The sequence below is a fragment of the Mastigoproctus giganteus genome, chromosome 9 (genome assembly GCF_048544385.1).
Source record: "Mastigoproctus giganteus isolate SK-2022 chromosome 9, ASM4854438v1, whole genome shotgun sequence".
Classification (NCBI taxonomy): domain Eukaryota; kingdom Metazoa; phylum Arthropoda; class Arachnida; order Uropygi; family Thelyphonidae; genus Mastigoproctus; species Mastigoproctus giganteus.
Window position 1 is genome coordinate 186092824 of NC_143583.1, and position 17695 is coordinate 186110518.

General features: G+C 36.2%; 1 protein-coding gene across 2 annotated transcripts in view; it reads right to left on the bottom strand.

The window, feature by feature from the left end:
- The window catches only part of Dpm1 (Dolichyl-phosphate mannosyltransferase subunit 1), a 110751-nt gene that overhangs the window by 17909 nt on the left and 75147 nt on the right, over window positions 1-17695 (bottom strand). For both annotated transcript variants that reach the window (XM_090381909.1, XM_090381910.1), the window contains exon 7: window positions 3338-3452. In XM_090381909.1, coding sequence (XP_090238035.1) covers window positions 3338-3452 — 115 coding nt within the window. The remainder of the gene's footprint in view (window positions 1-3337; window positions 3453-17695) is intronic.

A 17695-nucleotide genomic window follows, 5' to 3' on the forward strand; every position in this document is an offset into this window, starting at 1 on the left:
AATTTGTCCTGACTTGCATTTTATCAGTTTTTTAAAATATTTGGATATTAGTGAAATTACTGAATTTTATATTAATATATATATATATATATATATATACATACACACATTAATCGACCAATATATATATAAAATAATAATTCATATAAAAATAAAATTTCTCATATATATGTGAAATAAAATATATATATAAAAGAAAAAGAATAAGAAAAGAGAAAGAAAAAAGTAAAATAAGGGAAAATGTTCAAAAATTTTCGAATGTTATTTTTGCATTATTTTAAATTCCTGAATCACTCTCAGAACTCAGTTCAAGATCCTTTCTATAGGAATGGGATTCATGACCCTGGACTAACTGAGCCTTACTATTTTGCTACACTTCCTTTACTTTTTATTTTATTCTTCCTCTTACTTTTCCTAAGCCATTAGTTTTCTGAATGCGTATCAAGAAACTATTTCCTTTCTATATTAACTCTTTTTGCCTTCAAGTTTTCAGGTTTTTTCTTGCTTAATTTCTTTTCTATGCTGAGTCATGTTTATCACTAATCGAACTTCACACTTTCACTACACCTTTTTTTTTGCTAGAAGTCACTAGTCTGCATTATATATATTTCACCATTTCTAGTTTTGATTTCTCTTTTGCACCATTGCCATTTACAGTGAATTCTTTTTCCCCTGTTGTATATGCATTCTTTGTAGAATCACTGTAAACTATGTATTACATCATTTTTTGCCCCTTATTTACATTCATTTTTGCTCCAACATCCTTATTGTTGATTTCATTAAATTTAATTTATATTTACTCCAAATTCATTATTCATTTCCTACCTCTTCTGGCATGCATTTTGCATCCAAAACAGAGACTTGATATTGTCATCTTTACTTGCAATCTTGAAGGTATTGACTCTTGAAAAAGACACTAAGGTTGTGTGTTATGCAACAATATTCTTTTATTACTTTTATCTCTAAAAAATATGTGTGTGTATATTAAATAAAATTTTTAAACTACTGATTTATATGAATCAATAATTCTTAAGTAATCAACTTTTATAGATTTTTTTTAACCCTAAAAAATTTTAAATTTTACTGGTTCTGTGATTTCCTGCCATGTTCCATTTTCATATTATTTCTGCCTTTTCTGTTATCATGCCATGCCTTTTTTTTTTACATTATGCTTTTATATACACACCCATCCATTGCAGTGTGTATGTATGGGCACCAATACGTTAAGCTTAAAAAAAAATTATTATATTTAAAAAGAAAAGCTAGGCGAGTGAAACTGCACAAAATACTATTTTGATTAAATGTGCAGTTCACTCACCTAACTTCTTTTTTACTACTCTTTCTACTTATGCTTATTATATTTCCTCCACCTTTTTAGACCAATCAAAAAAAAAAATTTGGAATACTGTTATGAAATACAGCTCTATCACTGGAAACATAATTCCTACCAAACATTTGCAGTTATGGAAAAAATAGTTTGAGTGGAGAAAATTAAAAAATATATGCTTTTGCTGGATCAACTAACCTTTAATTTCTTTTAATTTTTCAGTTGTTAAATAACTTCATGAGTTGGCACATTGTATTGGAGAAACGTAACACTTTTTCTGGAGGGTTTTTTTTTTTTTTTCAATTGGTCCTTCAAAATGATTTATTAAAAATACTTCCTTTTTTTTTTTTTGTACTTATCATTCTATCATCAACCCTACAATATCCCATTAAAAAAAAAATGCCAAGAGCTTTCCAGGAAATTTTTTTTTTTTTGTAGCATGATGATTCTGAATGTTGTTACTCCATGAAATGCTGCTTTTATCCAGATCATAGCAAGTTCTGTCCATGGTTAAATTTGAGTCAGAAACTTTACTGTACTTCCTTCAAAATTAGCTAAAATGACTGGAATGTTCATTCACTCCTTGCATGATGTTTTGACTGGCATTTAAACATTTAGGGGACCAATTCTGCAATTTTTTTTTTATATCTAAATAAACAATAGTAAAAACATGTTCTTATGAAATATTGAGCATCTTAGTTAGCTTTCTGAGTCAAACTCAACAATCAGAAAGTTTGTTTGTTATTTGGTTTTTAGAAGCATTAGCAACTAAGGCCATATTGCTCCGGGGATATGCGGTGGTCATTCCCTGACCTTTCCGCATCCTCCGTATTTGGTGGTGACGGGCTCGAATCCCGGTCTAATCAAGAAGCGTGTGCTATGCACTGCTGCTCCTTCCCACCTGGCTACGGAGGCGCCTAATCAGAAAGTATTATCTCGTGCACTTCAATGTTTTCTGGAACTGTAACAATGGAATAGGTCTTGTGAAATTTCATCACTATAACCTAAAGACAGTTTTGAAATGGACATACCAATATGTTACAATTGAATAGAAAAGACAACATTCTCTTAATGTTTTTCACATTTCTTCATGTATTTTGTTTTGTAGATAACCCTTTCACAAAGAGTTTTATGATAGCTCTGCCCTCCCTTTTTTGGAATTCTGAAATTTATGTCAACTTGTCACCAAGGCCACCTAAAAACAAGAGATTATTAATATGGTATCAAATTTGGCATATTTATATAAAAAAATGAAACTGATAAAAACTGATTTTAAACTTATAAAACTATATATTACAAGAGATTGGAAGACAGCACATTTAGGATCAAGAACAGTAAACTAAATACAGAAAGAGAAATGATACTGTTTTACTTCATTGCTCCATTCCCATTACAGAGGTCCAGAAAAATGGGAGGTGTTTGGAGGGTGTGAGGATTTATATTTAACATATTTCACATTCAGAATCTGGACATGAATGTTCAGTGAAACCCAGATTCTGTCTTAACAGAATGAAAATTGATATGTTAATATAAAGAAGCCATAGAAGAACAAAGCAAGTCAATAAACCAACATCATTTACATCCATCAACTATCCAAAAGGTTTGTTTTGGAGATCAATTTGAAGATACATTGGCTATTTTCTATTGCTTACAGCAACAACCTGCAAATTCTGGTAGTTTCATAGTTTACCACTGACCTCTTAATCCTTGAATGGTGATGTAGTCTGCTGCCAAATCTATGAAAAAATTTTTTTGTTCTGGCAGTTTCAAAAAAAATAAATAAATAAATAAAACTAGTAATATGGTTACTGTCTGCAAGCAGTCCATTTACTCCAACAAAAAACTTTTTTCATGTATGAGAATTTTTAAATATTTAAAATATCAGATTTGTAAATTTATTTTTATTTAAATACCTTGAAAAATGAATTTTTGTGTATTATTCACAAAAATATACTATACTTATAATGATATACTTATGTGCATGAACACATACTTAATGTATTCCCTTACTTCATTAATAGTGAAGCCTAACTGACGAGCTCGAACAATCATTTCCATCTGAAAGACATAGCCTTTAGAGACACAGCTTTCCACTAACTTCTGTAGCACCTCTTTTTTATATAGCCTGTAAATAACATCAAATCTTTAAAATATATAAATACTAAATATGACATAACAATCCCTACATTAAACAAATAACTTTATTCAAATATTGGGTTATAAAGTTCTTTTTCAAGAATTCTTATCTCTGCAATCACTTCATACAAGGAGTTGAAAAAAGTAGTTTTTTGATCTGCCATAGATTTCTCATGTCAGATTGTTTTCATGGCATAGATCCATTTTCTAACGCAATATAAACAAGAATGAAACCAAATGTGATTACTGAATTCAGCATCAACTAGACTGCAATGTGGTGAATTATTTAATGCATTATTACCTTAGAGGCAGAACTATACTAGTATCATCTATGCATAAGTATCATTTATGCTCTACCACAGCTGCTATTTAAGCCAAGGTGTGCATAATTTGATAAAAATATGAAGAAAATGACTGTACTTATATAACAGACTACATGCAAGCAACTCTTCTACACTACCTGGTGATTTGGGTGTTTGATGATTTGATTTTTTATAGTGCACTGGCAGTTTAGGTACCATAATTGTACTAAGTACACTACAGTTAGGTCCTACACATGTACACTGTATTAGATCAGCACCACAATAACTAGATCATACCTGTACTCAACGTGCATTTCTGGGTACAGGTACCCAACATGCATTGTTTGTACCAACAAGAAAGAGAGAGAGAGAGAGAGATGACATTTATAAAATGTCTTAAATTTTCTACACATCAGTAATAATACAAAATAGTTTTATATGAAATTAAATAAATTAATAATATTAATATGTTATGATATATAATACAAAAAAAATTAAAAAATCAATTAAATTTCAAAAAGAGGAACAAAAATATGTTTGTAATACTTATTTACTTATTTGTATAATTATATTTTATATATAATTATAATACTTATTTACTTATAATTATAATACTTATTTACTTATAATTATAATACTTATTTACTTATAATTATAATACTTATTTACTTATAATTATAAGTACTTATTTGTATAATTATATTTTACAAATTTTTTGTCAAATTGCAGTGCAGAAACAGAAAATCACCAGTTTAAGGTCAACTGTGTTCTTTATTTCTTTGATTAGAAATCCAGCCTGCAGAAAAATTTTGCTGGCTGAAAAAGAGTTTGTCAAGTACATTCCTCCCCACAGAGAAGAGGAATGTACTTGACAAGACCCAACAAAACTGCAAACCCTTAAAAACTATAATCACCATTCAGAAAAGCTTGGATATCGATGAGTCAACTGTTGATGATTCTGCTCAGGTAGCTAACAAACTAAATGAGTATTTTGCATCTACATTCACGCATGACTAGTTATTAAGGGAGGGGAATACCAGAGTGAACTAAACTCTGGCAGTGAGCTAGATGATTCTCTAATAACTAAGAGCAAATTGGAGGAGAAATTGTTGAAGATAAACATAAGAAAGGCACCTGGGGTGGATGGAATCTATCCAGTTATATTAAAGGCTGTAGCAGAGAAGTAAACAAACCCTTAGCCATAATTATGAGAGCTTCCTTGGACTCAGGGGAGGTAACCCATGGACTTGAGATGTGCAAATGTGACCCAAATCCACAAAGGAGGATCAAAGGGAGACACATATAATTACAGACCTGTTAGTTCTTCTGTTCCAGGGAAGTTAATGGAGGCACTGGTTAAAGAAGCATTGCAGGATCATCTAGACAAGACTTCAGTTATAGCTTGGACACAGCATGGGTTTGTTAAGGGTTTGTTTGTTAAGTCTTGTCTGACCAATTTGATTGGATACTATGATGAAGTCACAAAGAATCTGGATGCAAAGAATAACTTTGATATCATATATTTGGATCTTAGAAAGGCCTTTGATACTTTGCACATGGAAGACTGCTGCACAAATTCTAGCAGTGTGGCACTGTTGGAAAATTGCTGCTATGGATAAAGGGATGGTTGAGTGGGAGAAGACAGAGAGTGGTAATCAATGGACACTGCTTTTCATGGACTAATGTTATTAGTGGAGTCCGTCAGGGTTCAATGTTGGATCCATTGTTGTTTTCTGTATTTATTAATGATATTGATGATCGTATATCAGGCTTAATGTCCAAGTTTGCAGATGATACAAAGGTTGGCAGGGTTGTTAATGACACTAATGACAGTACGCTGCTGCAACAGGATCTAGAAAAGTTGAACAGATGGGCTGAGAGGCGGCAACTGAAGTTTAACATTGACAAATGCAAAATACTGCATATGGGAAGCAGTAACCCCAGAGTAACGTATCAACTCTGTGGTACTACACTGACAGTGGTAGAGAATGAATTGTGCAGGCAGATATGAAGTTTTCTGAGCAGTGCTGATGGTCTGCAAGAGTAGCTCATGGTGTCTTGTCAATGAGATACAGGAATTTTTCTAACAGGGATAAGGAGGTGATTATCCCCTTGTATAAGGCAATGGTCAAGCCACACCTTATGTATACAGGTCTGGAGGCCTCATTTTAGGAAGGATGTAGAGCTGCTGGAGTGAGTGCACAGAAGGGCAACAAGATTAGTGAATGGAACAAAGGGTTACTCTTACGAAGAAATGCTTAAGTTTTGCAAATTACAGTGCCTGGAGACTAGGCACCTGCGAGATGATTTGTATAAAGCCTTGAATGGTTTGAGCATGCTCAGTGCTGATGGGATTCTTCCTCTTGCTGAGAATAATCACCTGAAAAGGCATAAATTCAAATTGAGGAAAGACAGTTGTAAGATAGATGTATGGAACTTTGCCTTTAGCTAGCAGGTGGTTGATTGCTGGAACAAACTTCCATCTGTCATTGTAGAAGTTGATAGCTTAACTAGATTCAAGGCAGAACTAGACAAACATTTGGAGCAAATGGATGGGTGAAATGAGAATAGTTTTTTTTTTTTTGTTGGCCGAAGCTATATAAGCTTGCTTTCTTGCATCATGTGCCTTTACTAATGCTAACTAAGGGGACTACATCCATCTGCATCCCTCCTCCCAATTTCAAACCCTAATTTAACATTGTAAATACTCATTATTTTCCTATGGAATTACTGTATATGAATATACACTTTTTTTTAATATACACTTATTGTTTAATTAAAAATAATTTTAATTAAACAATAAAAAAGGAAAACACAAACAATTTTGTGTCGATGATAAGCTGAAATTTTACAGAACAGTAATTTTGAATTTGTCACAAAGAACAGCTAACTAATAAATTAGAGTTCTTTTAAGCTAAAAATTTTTAGAAACTTCATGATGTTTTTTACTGAAATGTTTTTTTTTCAGTGTTCATTCAATTCCTAATTCTCAGCACTGAGTATAAACTTCATATTCAGAAGTGAATGAAGTTTGTCCTTCAATATTAATAGGCTATACAATAAAAAACAGCATTATAATTATAGATAATTCCAAAATTAAAAAAGGATGTCTATTTTTTTCCTACCTTTACATCTGGCAATGTGATATTGAGATGGGTGGGGGATTAAAAAATAAGAATTTTAAATCTAGGAAACTAACTAAATGTAGCTTATAGGCTAATGTAACGTAATTTATAAAACTATCACCAGTACGGATGTTTAATCAAATTACACAATACCTCATAATTTAACAAATAATGTTACTCAAAAAAAAGTAACACAAGTAAAAACAGCTACTCTATGAGTTAATATAGCAATCCTTTGTACTATTGTAATATATAATTTACATCCAAAAACTGAACTGCACTTGACCCAGGAACTACAAAATTAACTGAAGACTCAATCTTATGTAGGACTAGACTACAGTACATGTGATAAAAGGATTCCACATAACATAACATAACATAGGCAATTTCTTGGCAGAAGTGACAGTATACAGAAAACAAAAGGCTCAGAAATAGCATATTCCCAAACAAGATCTCTAAAGCCTTGACTCTTTATGATGGTATGTTGCACTAATGTCTGAATTTTCACCATTACAATGTCTTGTGTGGCTGATTGCTGTAAGTAAATGTGCAGTAGTAAACTAGTATACAGTGAAGTAACAAAGCACTTTTGAGCCTATCTAGAGGTGTTATAGTCTAAAATTCAGCTGAGTCAAATCTATACTGTACACTTATTTATACAGTTTAAGTACAGAGAAACCTTGATATACAACAGGTATGACTGTGGTCCACAGACAGATATTAAAAAAAAAAAAAAAAAAAAAAAATACTGTATATGTCAAAGAACTACTATACTTTGCAACAGCACCATGAGTCAACATTGAGTCTTTTCTGCAGCGAAGGGTAGACCATTTAGACCTGTTTGCTTGAATTTTCCAAATGGAAATATATTTACGATGGTGGATATAAATTTAATTATTTATGTGTAGTGTGTATAAGTCAATATATTTACAATGTATATAAATTTAATTATGTATAGTGTGTAATAAGCCTATATATGTACACTATATATTTTAATGTCAAGATTAAAAATTGCATCATGTACAAACAGAGGCAGTGGAATTATCGATGCTAAGTTTCAAATAACTGCTGTTGATAATCTGCTTCACTTGATGCAATAATTTAGCACCTTTAGTGAAAACTTTGAACAGGTTGTGATTCAAAGAACTAGTCACCATATTAAAAATGTACAGAAGCTTGTTATGCATTGATCATTTCTATAATTTTTACTGATGCTATATGCAAAACTTTTCATATGATTTAGTATGTATAAAGTTTAATCTGATCAAATATTTATGAATGTCATATTGTTTACTCCAAATCACCTCAGCAGATGCAAAAGCTCTTCTAACTATATTGACTTGTGTAGTGACACAACTGAACTTCATCTCTTCCATAGCTAATGTTGACTCATGATGCTGTCACGAAGTATAATCTCATGCTGGAAAATGGCAAAAGTAAACATCTGCAGTACCTCTTAGAGTAGTAATCAGCTATTGTATTATGTACTATATTCAGTCAGAGTTTTTTTGTTTTTTTTATATACATAACTTGACTTAACTGAAGAAACAGCATCTGTAGAAGTGTAATTTCTTTCCCACTCCATCTTAATAGATATATAATGTAACAATCAATAAATGAAAAATACAATACATCAATGAACTGCTAATTTCACATAGGACACCTGTCAATAAACATTTACCAAGGGAGGAGAAATGAGCTACTATATTTGTCATCAGTTACACAATCAATATTTATAACCAACAGCATATAACATTTAAATGTTGTTAGTTTGTCTACTAGCTACTATTAACAGCTTTCATAATTAGTGTACTGTGAAGTTTTCTTACCCTGTTCATAACTGAGTAAAATAAATTTATGGGAGAGAGGGGGGGGTCTGATAATCTGATCCAGAATGTAACCAGGTCTTATGATATTAAGAGTAGGAGACCGGCGGAATTACTAAGCAAGTACAGGTCACTGTTGAAAAAAAGCCGTGAATTAGGGTTGAACTTGAAAGTGTCTGCAATTCTGCCCAGACACGATAGGAGGGAGTATATGATGAGAGCCTTGTCGATCAATTCGGCCCTGGAGGGATTGTGCAAGGCTCAAGGGGTAGAATTTTTTTCAACCTGGACTGTACTTGTTAACAGGAGAGATTGCTTCTACAGGGATGGGATACACTTAAATAGAAAGGGTGCAAGAATTTTTGCTGATGCTGTCGAGGCAGTGTTAGGTGGGTCGGAAAACTGCTAGTTGGGGGGGATACAAGGACTAATAGATTAACAGTAGCCACTGGCAGAGGTGGAAGTGATTCTTGCACTGCTTCTATTCAAATGAGCAGAAGTCTGAAAAACAAGATGCAGGATATTTCAGAGACTGCTGGTAGTCATTGCGTTACAAGTAAACACATGGGTTGTGTTAGGATAGCTAAGAATAGAAACAGGTGCATGTATACCTGCGTGTACACCAATGCTAGGAGTTTGGTAAATAAATTTGATCAATTTGAGGTATTGCTCAAAACATCAAAGGCAGATATTGTTGGGATATCAGAGACGTGGTGTCACACAGATATAAGTAATGCGGAACTGGAATTTGGGGAATACAATGTATATAGAAAGGATAGACAGGACAGGAGGGGAGGAGGGGTTATGCTATTAATTAAGAAACACATAAAGTCAAAGGAAGTGAAGCCAGTTGACATCGATGGACAGGGCAGTGTCGAGTCAGTTTGGTGTGACATAAGCATAGGGAAATCAAAATTGAGAGTAGGAGTGTGCTATAGGCCTAATGACTCCGATGAGTATAATAATATATTGTACAGGGAAATAGAGTGGGCCAGTAAATCAGAGAGTCTTATAATGGGGGATTTTAATTTCCCAGATATTGACTGGAATTTGTGGGTTGGTCACTCGCACACTAGCAAGGCTTTTGTGGATTTATTGGATGATTGTTTTCTACATCAGCATGTTCGTGAGGCAACAAGAGGGAGCAATACTCTTGATCTGATTATCAGTAGTGATTCTTCATGCATTAAGAACCTGCAGATAAATGAACCACTAGGTGGCAGTGATCACAGTGTGTTGAAGTGGGATTTACTCAAGGAGGTAACTACCATCAGAGGTAAAGGGAAGGGTTTTTGTTTTCGTAAAGGCGACTATGATGGTCTGAGACAGTATTTAAATTCTATACAGTGGGACCAACTGATGATGTTACCAACAGCAAACTCAAAATGGGAAGCATTCAAGGAACTAATCTTGGTGGCTACCAGGCTTTACATACCAACTAAGAAATATTGTTCAAGGTTTAGGCCTAAATGGATGTCAGATGGACTAATGAGACATGTGGCAGAGAAGAAAAATGCATGGGATACATACAAATTAATGGGTGACATGGAAGCCTATGATAGATATAAGTTGGTCTGTAACCAAGTCACAAAGGAGATTAGGCAGGCAAAGGCAGACTACGAAAAATCCTTGGCAAAGGATGCAAAGAAAAACAGAAAGGAGTTCTTTACATACTTGAACTCGAGAAGGAAAGGGATGAATCAGATTGGTCCACTGGATATTGATGGTTCAACAGGTGAGGATCCTGCTCAGGTGGCTAACAATCTAAACGAGTATTTTGCATCTACATTCACGCATGAGGAGTTATTCAGGAAGGAGAATGATGTAGGTAAAGTAAACATTGGCAGTGAGCTGGATGATTTTGTAATAACTGAGAGGAAAGTGGAGGAGAGATTGTTGAGGATAAACATAAAAAAGGCACCTGGGGTGGATGGGATCTATCCAGTTATATTAAAGGAGGCAGCAAAGGAAGTATGCAAACCCCTAGCCATAATTATGAGAGCTTCTTTGGACTCAGGGGAGGTACCCATAGACTGGAGATGTGCAAATGTAACCCCAATTCACAAAGGAGGATCAAAGGCTGACACAAGTAATTATAGACCTGTTAGTTTAACTTCTGTTCCAGGTAAATTAATGGAGGCACTAGTTAAAGAAGCACTGCAGGATCATCTAGACAAGAATTCAGTTATAGCTCAGACGCAGCATGGTTTTGTTAAGGGCAGGTCTTGCCTGACCAATTTGATTGGATACTATGATGTAGTCACAAAAGAACTGGATGCAGGGAATAACTTTGATATTATATATTTGGATCTTAGAAAGGCTTTTGATACTGTTGCACATGGAAGACTGCTGCACAAATTGGAGCAGTGTGGCATTGGAGGCAAATTGCTGCTATGGATAAGGGGATGGTTGAGTGGCAGAAGACAGAGAGTGGTAATCAATGGACACTGCTCAACGTGGACTAATGTTATTAGTGGAGTTCCTCAAGGTTCAATGTTGGGTCCATTGTTGTTTTCGGTGTTTATGAATGATATTGATGATGGGATATCAAGTTTAATGTCTAAGTTTGCAGATGATACAAAGGTTGGCAGGGTCGTTAAGGACACTACTGATGCTATGCTGCTGCAACAGGATCTGGAAAGGTTGAACAGATGGGCTGAGAGGTGGCAAATGAAGTTTAACATTGACAAATGTAAAGTACTACATATGGCTAACAGTAACCCCAGAGCAATGTATCAACTCTGCGGTACTACACTGAAAGTGGTGGAGAATGAAAAGGACCTGGGGGTAATTGTGCAGGCAGATATGAAGTTCTCTGAGCAGTGCAGACGAGCTGCAAGAGTAGCTCATGGTGTCTTGTCAATGATATACAGGAATTTTTCTAGCAGGGATAAGGAGGTGATTATTCCCTGGTATAAGGCAATGGTGAGGCCACATCTTGAGTACTGTATACAGGTCTGGAGGCCTCATTTCAAGAAGGATGTAGAGCTGCTGGAACGGGTACAGAGAAGGGCAACAAGATTAGTAAATGGAACAAAGGGTTGCTCTTACGAAGAAAGGCTTAAGTTTTGCAAATTACAGAGTCTGGAGACTAGGCACCGGCGAGGTGATCTGATAGAGGTGTATAAGGCTTTGAATGGTTTGAGCATGCTCAATGCCAATGGGATTCTTCATCTTTCTCAGAATAATCACCTCAGAGGGCATAAATTCAAATTGAGGAAGGACGGATGTCGGATAGATGTGCGGAAATTTGCCTTTGGCCAGCGGGTGGTTGGTTGGTGGAACTGACTTCCATCACTTGTTGTTGAAGTTGATAGCCTAAACAAATTTAAAGCTCAACTGGACAGGTATTTCGAACAAACGGAGGGGTGAAATGGGAGAGGGTTTTTTTTTTTTTTTTTTTTGGCTGATGCTGAATAAGCTTGCTTTCTTGCATCATATGCCTCTACTAATGCTAATGCTAATGCTTATTACATTCTTTTATATGAGTATATTACTTCTGAGATATGGATTTCCATGATATCCAAGAATGCATTAGTCATGTGACTGGAGATAGCAGATACTCATTAGTAAAAACTGATCTTTTTATCTGCAATGCTGTGTAATATACTTCTTTTAAAGTTAAAACTATGCTCCAAATCATGGTTATTTTATACATTTCTGCATTTCTCAATTTTAAAAGAGATCCCAGAAAATACTGCCATTTACAGAGGCAATCTTCTGCCCTCCCCTGCTAGGTTGCTAAAAAAAGCAACCTAGCAGGGGGGAGGGCAAATATGTAAAAATAGTGATCAGGACCCTGACCCCACTGGGGTTACTGCAAACAAGTGGCAGATCTGGTAGTATGGTAGTTCCTCCACTAGCCATTTGATTCTGTTTAGCATTAACATACCATACAATTTATTTGTTTAATGAAACATATAGCAATTACATCTTTCTGAAAAACAACTGCCACACTTAATGTCAATACGTTTCATTCTTAAAATTTGTTCATTTGTGACATGAAATAGAGATCAGGAAAGGAGATAAGTTTCATTGATGTTTGGTTATGATAAACACACAACTCACTGCATCGTGCATTACAATCTCTTTGACACACACACAACTCACTGCATCGTGCATTACAATCTCTTTGATACACACTCTCTCTCTCTCTCTCTCTCTCTCTCTCTCTCTCTCTCTCTCTCTCTCTCTCTCTCTCTCTCAATTTACACTGCTTATCATTAACACACCATACAAGTGATTCATATTTTGTATTACTGCACAATAAGCTGTAAAGGAGCAATAATCCAATTAAATTACTATATTCCTTCAGAAAACAGACAGATATTAAAAAAAAAAAAAAGAGGGTTTTTTTTTTTTTTTTTTTTAAATATCTGTCTGTTTTCTGAAGGATCAGACCTGTTTGCTTGAATTTTCCAAATGGAAATATATTTACAATGGTGGATATAAATCTGATCATTTTCTTGTTAAAACAACACTGAGGTGGAACTGGATTAAGAAAATATGTGTGGACAACCAACAATGCAGGGAAGGAGAAATGCTACACGTGGATCAATTTAACATTGACCTACTCCAGGACGACAGCATTAGAAACAACTTCACCCAAAGACTGGATGCTGCAATTAACATAGAGATAAAAGGTAATACTGAAGAAATCTACGAATATTTAAAAAATACTGTTAAAAAAATAGCTCATGAAATCCTAGGCAAAAAGAAGAGCCAAGGACCAAAAGAGACCTGGATTACAGAGAAAGTAAGAGCTGCTGTAGAGGAAAAGAAACTTGCATATCAGAAATGGCTGGGTGATAGGAATGATGCATATAGGAACATTCATGTTAAAAAAGAGAAAATAGCCAATCGGTTGGTAGGAGAAGTGAAAAATGAAGAATGGGAAAGGAAATGCGCAACTATTAATAGCAAATTGGGCTTCAAGCAATCAGCGGAAACGTGGAAGGTCCTTAAAGACTTGAGAAAACAGAATAAACACAATGCTGGTTTGCAATTAATACCTTTGAAAGACTGGACGGAGTACTATGAAGGACTTTTAAAAGAAGACCGGGAAGAGTTCAAGACAATGGAGGATTTTGGTGTAGAAGACTCGGGCTTAAATGTTTTTGTTAGGGAAGTGGAACTCCTGCTAAAGGAAGGAAGGAATGGCAAATCACCTGGACCTGGAGGAGTTTACATGGAACTTCTGAAATATGGAGGAAGAGGAGTGGCTGTTCTGATACAAAAACTGTTAAATAGTATACTGAGAGGAGAAGAAATACCAAAAGAAATGATAACTAGATATATTACATCAATTTATAAGAAGGGCGATCGGAAAAGCTGTTCAAATTACAGAGGAATATGCGTCCTGAACCCGCTGTTAAACATACTTGGAAAATGGATCAGGAACCATTTAGAAGCCCGAATTGAGGTATCAGAGAACAAAGTGGTTTTTCAGCTGGGAGGTCATGTAGAGATCATATCTCAACAGTACGACAGATCCTTGAAAAATGCCAATCAAAAGGGAAAAAAAATCTTTTATGATTTTCATTGACCTTGAAAAGGCATATGACAGTGTTCCAAGAAAACTCTTATGGGAAGCACTAAAAGAGGCAAATATTGATGGACAACTGATTAACGTTATTAAGGCAATTTACAGGAATAATAGATACAGAATTAAAGTGGGATCAGCTTTGTCACATTTTGACACCTGAATTCCATACGTCAAAAGGCTTATTACAAAGTTGTTGCATGTCACCAACACTTTTCAAAGTTTATATCGACATCTGCCTAAGATCTTGGTCAAAAAAATGTAATAAAATGGGATTGCCGATTAATAAAAACACCTATATTCACAATTTACTTTTTGCAGATGATCAGGTGGTGATAGCACAAGACTTAGACGATGCAAAGTATGCATGTCGTCAATTGTTTGAGGAATATAAACAATGCGGTCTAAAAATCAATTTTAGCAAGACTGAAATTTTGTCTTCAGGGCCAGGACAAATTCTAAATATTGCAGGTTTTAAAATCAAACAAGTCGATAAATTCAAATATTTGGGATCAATCTTACAAAGTGATGGATCATCCCAAGCAGAGATCAATAAGAGAATTACAGATGGCAGAAAGGCTATTGGCATGTTAAACTCTGTTCTGTGGAGCAAAAATATCCTAAATAAAACAAAGAAACTTATATTTCAAACGATTGTACAAAGTCTTCTATTGTATGGAGCGGAAACCTGGACATTGAATAGGTGAGCAGAAAACAAATTGCTCTCCACAGAAATGGATTTTTGGAGACGTTCAGCAGGAACTTCTAGAAGAAACAGAAAACGGAATGAAGACATAAAGAAGGGCGACTGTGATGCAACTAGTCGGTAATTGGAATGCTGGTGACGGAAATAATGGTGTCACTACACACACACAGCACATCGAACCCTGCTGAAAATGGGGTTGCATAGCTGCAGGCCACTCCGAATGCCAATTCTAACCACAGTTCACTGGCAATAGCATCTACAATGGGTACGCGAGCATCGAAACTGGACCTTGAGTGACTGAAGAAGGTCATCTGGTTTGATGGATCACATTTCCTGTTTAACTACGTAGATGGCCGGGTACGTGTGCATCGTTTACCTGCGGAAGTGATGGCACCTGGATGCACTGTGGGATGAAAACAAGCCGGTGGCGGCAGTGTCATGCTTTGGGCGATGTTCTGCTGGGATACCCTGGGTCCAGTCATCCATGTGCTGGGCACTCTGACATCTACCATACAAGTCACCATGCCACTGACATACCACCTACCTAAACATCATAGAGATCAATATGGCAGCCGTTCAGCGTGGATATGTTATTTCCAGCTCCTGATTTTGTGTCTAAACATGTGGTTTAAGTGCATCCTGTTTCAGGCAAAGTGTATCAAGTGTTAAAGAAACATTAGCAGACTCCCTAGGTGAGACTATTTTTACATCTACTGGGTTATTTAGCAGAATACAAACATTTTTTTACCTGTTCCCTTTGTTGGCAGACAAGTCACCATGCCACTGACAACAGGGAAATAGGGAGGGTGACCAAATATTCCCGGTCAACACATTTGGATCCTGCATTTGACTTGGGAGGGAGCTTCCACCTGAGTGACTTTGGACTGTGATACTGTCCCAACATTTTGAGACTGTGAATGTGATAAAAAATTGACTATTTTGCGAATAAATCATGGCTATCAAGTTCTCCCCCCCCCACCTCTGCCATAGACTTACAATAGACAAGCTACTGTACTGACCTGTACTGTGGAATGTGTAGTATTCCTCTCTCCGGCACAGGGATTAGTCATCTGACATTTATTAGCTGTGACCTTGATTGCAGTTCATCTGTGAAGCGAATGTCCATGGGCATTGTACAGAAAGCAAAAGTATCCTTCTGGGCTGATCTTGGCACAACCTTCCCTCCCACTATTTTTGGAGGGGAACAATCCAAAAACTTATTGCTCTGCTGAAGGCTAATAATTGCACTACAAACACCTAACTAGTGTCACTCGACGTCCCTTTCATTCCTCTCTTGAATGAAAACAATACAGACTCGGTTATCCGAAGTGAACCCGATAATAAGAAAATGATGGAAAAGGAAGACATATCAGGAAATTCTGGAGCACCTATTTCACAGACAGCTCATAGTGATGACCCGGTCATAGTGGACTGCTACGAGGACTCTGAATCCACGCAATCTGGAGATTCCGCCTCCAAGTCGAAGTACAAGAAATATGTTGTACCAAACACTGATAGGAAGACTCACTCCCAAAGTGAAAACAAGGAATTCACACCCAAACAAGGAACTGCCACCCAAAATGACAAAACCTCAGGAAAGCCATGGGATAAACTACAAGAGACCCCTATGGACCCAGCTCTCCCGGAAGGAACTGTCCCGGAGCAGTCCCTTGCTTTGCGAAATACCCTGGAGAGCCTCTTTAAGGAGCCAACCAACAGATTACAGCTGTTCTTCGCACACAGATCGTCTCCATTTGGATGAAAATGGAGACAATCATTTGGACCATCCTGGTACAAACCCAGCTAACCACATCTAGTAATATTGAAACCAATGTCAAACGTCAAACGAAGTCCGAAGTCCACAAAACGAGTGAGGAAATGAAACAAACAGTAATCGAAAAGCTTAAGGATGACTTCAAACACACAAAGATTAGATCTGTCAGAAAGACAAGAAACGTTGGAGTTATAATACAGACTGACACAGAGGAAGATCTACAGGGAATACTACACAATCCTAAAATACCCTCCTAAGACCTCATAGCTGAACTGGCTATGTTGATGCCTAATAGGCATCAACAAAGACGTGATCCCAGAACTTGTTCAGGAGATCTATACCAAAAACTGCTGTCAGCTACCCACCAGCGATGAGCCATGACAACATATCATACTGAGGTATAAAACAAAGCCCAGAAATGGAAATTCTGCTAACTGGATCATTGAACTGTCTCCGGCAGCTTGGAGAATCCTGAGCCAACAGTCCAGAATCTATGTAAACTGGAGCAGCCAGCGTTTCAGAGAGCATGTGGCTGTTCCCAAATGCTTCCGGTGTTGTCGCTTGGCCACACGATTCACACCTGCAAGCAGTCACAACCCACTTGTGGCCTTTATGCCAACACTGAGCATGAATATAACAATTGCCCAAAAAAAAGCAGAAACCCTGGTTTGTGCAAACTGTAGGGCCATGAAGTTACCATCGGATCATTCCATCAGGGACAGTAAATGCCCTGTCTACATTAAAGCAAAGGGTGCACAACAATTGAGAATCAATTATGGAGCGTAATAACAACTACTATAACATGTCAAAGGTGAAGATAGCACAACACAATGTGCAACGCTCCAAGGCAGTAGTAGCATGGCTAGTTAAGAAAGCTAAAGAAGAGAAGCTAGACCTACTTCTTCTACAAGAGCCCTAGACACATAAATATCAAGTTAGAGGGTACCCACTACAGTT